General features: G+C 50.1%; 1 protein-coding gene across 1 annotated transcript; it reads right to left on the bottom strand.

The window, feature by feature from the left end:
* Window positions 1–508: 508 nt before the first annotated feature.
* LOC119294077 (solute carrier family 40 member 1-like) lies at window positions 509–4950 on the bottom strand. Its single transcript, XM_037572342.1, has 7 exons — window positions 4925–4950; window positions 3532–3591; window positions 3301–3451; window positions 1891–2087; window positions 1381–1815; window positions 876–1296; window positions 509–773 (listed from the first exon to the last, which is right to left on the bottom strand). Exons 1-7 carry the CDS (start codon window positions 4945–4947, stop codon window positions 645–647), a joined length of 1416 nt encoding a protein of 471 aa, XP_037428239.1. The 5' UTR covers window positions 4948–4950; the 3' UTR covers window positions 509–644.
* Between the last annotated feature and the right edge of the window lie 268 nt (window positions 4951–5218).

The raw sequence follows: 5218 nt of genomic DNA, 5'->3' as shown, positions 1-5218 counted from the left end.
ATGCCAATGGGATGTTCCAAGGAGCTTCAGTGTTAGTTTTCAGAAATATTGACGAACCAGAAGTCCTGAAACTTTGGCAATTCGTGAGGCAACGCTCCACAAGATATCTATTGCGTCGGACTGCAAGGTGGCCGTTGAAGCGATCAAGAGTGGCACGACAGCACAATATGGGGCAGTGGTACATGAAATTATAGATCGTTCTAGAGTTTTTTCTTCGTGTTTAATTAGCCAAGAATATAGAACCTCGAATCTCGAGGCTCACAAACTTGCAAAGCATGCGTTATCTTTGGGTTTTGGCCGCCATGTTTGGTTAGGCCAACCTGAAAATTTAGATTTCGTCCATGTAAACCTTGTGATGGGTGAATAAAACTTTGTGAGTTTGTCTAAAAGGAAAATACTGAAATCCAAAAAAGAAGAAAGTGGAAGAATAATCCAACCATGGTGTTAATATACTACTCCTACAAATTACAAAACCTACAGTCATGCACACGCATGTTCTCATTTTCTTTTCTATTTTGGGCGTCTTTTAGTGCCTCATAATGTAGCATCGAGCGATACAATCATAGTAAGTACACACCTGGCTTCTGTATATCTAGGAGTACGTAGTAACACTAACGCACATCCGAGAGAACCAAAGATCATGACTATTGCATCTTGGCGAAGATCTTGTCGAGGTGGAACAGGTGCTTCCGCACGCGGTACACGTGCAGCGTGTACATGACCGCAGCGCAGGTCACCAGCAAGAAGGAGAGCGCGATGAGCTCGCCGAAATCCTGTTAATTTGGTTGCACCGAAATCATCACCAGTTCACCACCGTACTCGTCTCGCCATTTGGGCAACAAACTGAGCGAAACGAAAGACACGAGCGTGCGTACCCTGGGGTCGGAGACGATGATGCCCATGACGTAGGTGAGCAGGTCGAACACGGACTGCAGCGAGCTCTGGACCCCTCCGACGGCGCACCGGTCCGCGTCCGGGACGCCGTCCTGCATCAGCTGCGTGACCGCCAGGTCGAACATCCAGAGGCCGAGGCGCGACGCGGCGACGCCGGCCATGAGCGCCCACGCCGACGCCGCGCGGCCGCCCACCCAGACGGAGCCGACGCAGAGCAGCAGGCAGCACCACTGCGTCCAGATGGCCCAGAGCCCCGTCCGGAGCGTGGACAGCCGCGCGTGCGCGGCCGGGTACAGCACCGTCGCCGCGATGCCCACCATGGCGCTGAACCCCCGGGCCAGGCTGATCACGTACGCCGGGATGCCCTCCCAGTCCAGCGTCGCCGTCATCAGCGTGCCAAAGCTGCAGCAGCAACGGAAACAAGATCAAAATCAAATTGTATCAAATGTAAAATATAAGTTCTTATTGTATCCGTAAATGAATTGCCTTAGCACGGAGAAGTAGAGGATGGCGAGAGCAACCCCGGGCAGCACCACCTCCTGCCTCGCGTACACGGCCCAGGACTCCCAGCAGGGCAGGACTGAGAGCCGCGTCGTCAGCCTCTCGCTCCAGTCCGACGCGTCCTGACCGTGACCCTGCGCCGCCTCGTCGACCTCCGGCGCCGCCGTGTCCCTTGCCAGGCCGTTGGCGCCGAGAGCCGGCACGCCGTTGTAGACCGACACGAAGAGCCAGTACACCAGCCACACCGAGGCGACGTTCCATAGCGCCAGCGCCACCGCGGAGGCCTGCGTCGACACGAAGCTGATCACCAACCCGGACAGCACCGGCGCCAGAAGCTTGCAGCTCAGGTCGATCCTCCGGATCGCCGAGTTGGTTCGGGTCAGCACCGCCGGTGGATGCCCGCCGCACATCACCACCACCCTGCATGCATCATCGCAGCCATCAGACAACACGTACGTACAGCTAATACAGTTAGTTAAGTTGTGGGTTGTGTACCATTCTCTCTCGATCAGTATGGTTCCGGCGAGTGTCGAGAGAGCCGCGAGCGCGCCGGAGACGTTGGTGACCACGACTAGAGCCACGAACACCGGGAAGCTTGTCACTTTCAGGTCATCGTAGACCAGCAGGGCGGTTACCGAGACTCCGGCAACGATGAAGGATAAGCTTTGAACTAATAGCCACAGGCCCAAAACCTGCATTTAGCCATCTATAGTAAGTCACTGGCGAATGTTAATCCTGATTAAGAATTTCCTCTTCGTCGGCCCATCCATGCACTACTACAAGAACTCACATAATAAGCTGCTCATCCAAGACAGTTCTGTAAACTATTCACACATATATGAGGCTTATCAGAGACACATTTTTACATAATTAGTTTATATCTAAGATGGTTGTTTCATAATACCACTGTTATGACAAGTAATAAATCTGAGACGGTTTTTACAATATGGAGGACTAACTTGTATTGACATACCAATTTTCATGAAACCAAAATTCTCAATTATCGAGAATGGCGTTTTGGTATTTTCTGAAAAAAAAAATCAAAATTCGAAAAAAAATCTGAATTTTTTTGTGCAAATAAACAAGGATGTGAGGCATATCTGCGTCCAATTTCAGGATGAAATACGTTAAAATGCGGCCTGTAGAAAAAAAAAGACAGATTCATGGTTTGGCACGATGAATAGTATCATTTGTTAAAAAGCCCCAGATTTACCTTTTTTGCACAACCCACATTTCAACATGTTTCGTCCTGAAAATTTACACACTTGTGCACTATGCCTTCATCTATCTATGTAGTATTTTTTCAGATTTTTTTTTGAAATGTAAAAATATGAATTTTCACGAATTTTGAGTTTTGCATTTGGAGGCCTCCATGGAGCTCAGCCTCCAAAAGCAATTTCCGATTTAGTAATCCCTTTTCATGATTTATCAGTTAGTTTAATATATATGGGTTATTCAATATGGTTTGCAAACCTATTGCTCACATTTGATATCAACACAAGCAAACCATACCAAATGTGAGTTGATGATTATGTTGGGGTATTTATGTTGTAGCGAGCTGCTCTTGTAAGTGAATTGTTGTGGTGAACATTGGATAGCTTGGTGCTTGTGGATTTCATGATATGGTTCAGATTTCCTACATGCGTACCAGCTCGTTTATTTGATCGCCTGCTTTCCGCTGCCCTCTACGCTCATATGGGCTGATTGCACGAGGTCCCCTGAAAAAAAAATCGGTTTACGGGATCTGTTGGAGTGGTTCCTCTTTTTGTTTTTGCCAAAATCCCTCTAAATCAGCTTTTTATATGGGAAAGGGAACTTGTTGAGATGCCATGTTTCTAGTTAGTTCAATGAGCAAGTTCTCGTGATCTTCTGGAAACAAAGAGCGAAAGAGAGGGTTGAACAGACCTGAAGGTACGTGAGGCTGTCGACGAGGGTGCCGACCATGGGCCCGAAGACGGCGACGGAGGCGGACTCGACGACGCCGTAGACGGCGGCGAAGAGCAGCGAGCCCGGCCAGACGCGGATCATGTACAGCCCCACCGAGAACTCCCACATGCTGCGACACGACGCGATCCAATAAGGGTGATGGGATTAATCGCTGAAGCGACGGACAGGCATGCACTTGGCCGTACGTACCGCGCGCCCCATCTGGCGAGGAAGTGGCCGGCGTAGAGGCGGCGGAGGAGGGCCGCGTCCAGGCCGCCGCCGACGCCGTCGAGGAGAGGCACGAGGTGGCCGCCGCTCCCGGTCTCCGCCAGGCCCTCCATCTATCTACCCAAGCACGGCGGATGGGGCGGGTTCGCCGGAGAATGGAACGGGTGGTTTTTTTTTCTGTGGGGTTTGGGGGAGGGCGAGAGTTTGCGAAATCAAGTACTACTCCTTGCGGAGATCACTCCAGCTTCCCCAAGTTGCGACAAGTGGCGCGGGGAATTTTTTCTTTTTCCATAGATCCGTTTATTTAAAATGTTTTATCTCTTAAACCGTGCGTCCAAATCTCGAACCGTTTTTGCCGCTAAATTTCTCGCGTCAAGATCTTCAAAATCGTGCCTCTCGCGAAAAAACAAAACCGTGCCTCTCGCAAAAAAAAACAAAAAATGTGATTTTTTTCGTTTTCAAGGAGGCACGGCCGTGCCTCTCAGGAAAGCACAACCGTGCCTCTCGCGAAAGAAAAAACAGAAAACATGTTTTTTTTCGTTTCCAAGAGGCACGGCCGTGACTCTCGCGAAAGCACAACCGTGCCTCTCGTGGAAACAAAATTGTGCCTCTTGCGAAAGGAAAAAAAAACAGAAAACATGTTTTTTTTCGTTTCCAAAAGGCACGGCCGTGCCTCTCTCGAAAATAAAACCATGACTCTCACGGAAAAAAAAAATTTGCACAAAATAAAAAATTCAAAAAAAATATTCGGTCGAAAAGGTAGGGAAGACCGGTGAAAAACCAAAACATAAAAAAAACTGGAAAAAAAACCGTTTAAAAAGCCAAAAACGCGTGCAAAAAAAATCCAGAGGGAGCGTCCAGAGCACGACACGTGGCGAATGGCTGAGAGCGGGCTAAGTGGCGCTGATCGTTGCGAGGCTCCCGAAGGAGCGCTCGTTAATTAGTTGCTCCCGAGAGTTTGACCTTGACACGGTAGCCAGATGGGCTTTTCTAGGCCTTTGTTGAATTGCTTTGGCTGATGATCTTCTCCAGGGGAACATAATTGTCGAGTCGGACTGCAAGCAGGTTGTTGATGACATCAAGCTTGGGAACCAAGTCCGTCCCTCAGGGTGACGGTTAGCGTAATCAGCGCTATGGCGATCGGGAGGCGATCGGATCTCATCACAGGTGCTGGTTGTCGTCGGTGTCCTGGCCGCCGGCGCCCGAGGTCCTCGTGGAGCCTAGGAGTCCAGCAGCAGTCTCGATCTCACCTTCCTAACCTAGCCCCTTCGTCCTTCACCGAAACCAATCCCCAGTCCCATCCACATAAGCCTTCCGTGTGGTCTAGGGCGCACGGTCGTACAAACACCGGTTACCCTAGGTTTGTTTCCTGAGTCGGCTAGGTGTTTCTGTTGACATGGAGGCTGTTGAAGGATTGATGAAGGGCTTGAGGCTGACGGCGGCTGAGAGAAAAGGGTTGAGGATTGGAGGGAAGGAAAAGGAGAAGGTGTTTGATTGGGCACCAAAAAAACCACAGGCAGTTGGGAAGTTGTTTCCGGAGAAGCTTGCACATGCAGGGGTGGTAGGGAACACGTTGGGTAGAATTTGGTGTCCGATTAAGGGTGTAGGATGCAAGGAGCTTGAGGAGAATATCTTCCTGTTTAATTTCAGGCAGCCAGCGGGGTGGAGG

This window comes from Triticum dicoccoides, chromosome 4B (genome assembly GCF_002162155.2).
Source record: "Triticum dicoccoides isolate Atlit2015 ecotype Zavitan chromosome 4B, WEW_v2.0, whole genome shotgun sequence".
Lineage (NCBI taxonomy): Eukaryota > Viridiplantae > Streptophyta > Magnoliopsida > Poales > Poaceae > Triticum > Triticum dicoccoides.
This window is presented reverse-complemented; position numbering and strand designations above follow the sequence as displayed.

Excerpts from the sequence above, each read along its gene's own strand:
- LOC119294077 (XM_037572342.1), bottom strand. The coding sequence starts at position 4,947 with ATGTCAACAGAAACACCTAGCCG. Across the intron at positions 2,088-3,300 it reads ACAGCCTCACGTACCTTCAG|GTTTTGGGCCTGTGGCTATT; the intron begins GTCTGTTCAACC and ends GGCTAAATGCAG. Across the intron at positions 1,297-1,380 it reads CTCTACTTCTCCGTGCTAAG|CTTTGGCACGCTGATGACGG; the intron begins GCAATTCATTTA and ends TTGCTGCTGCAG.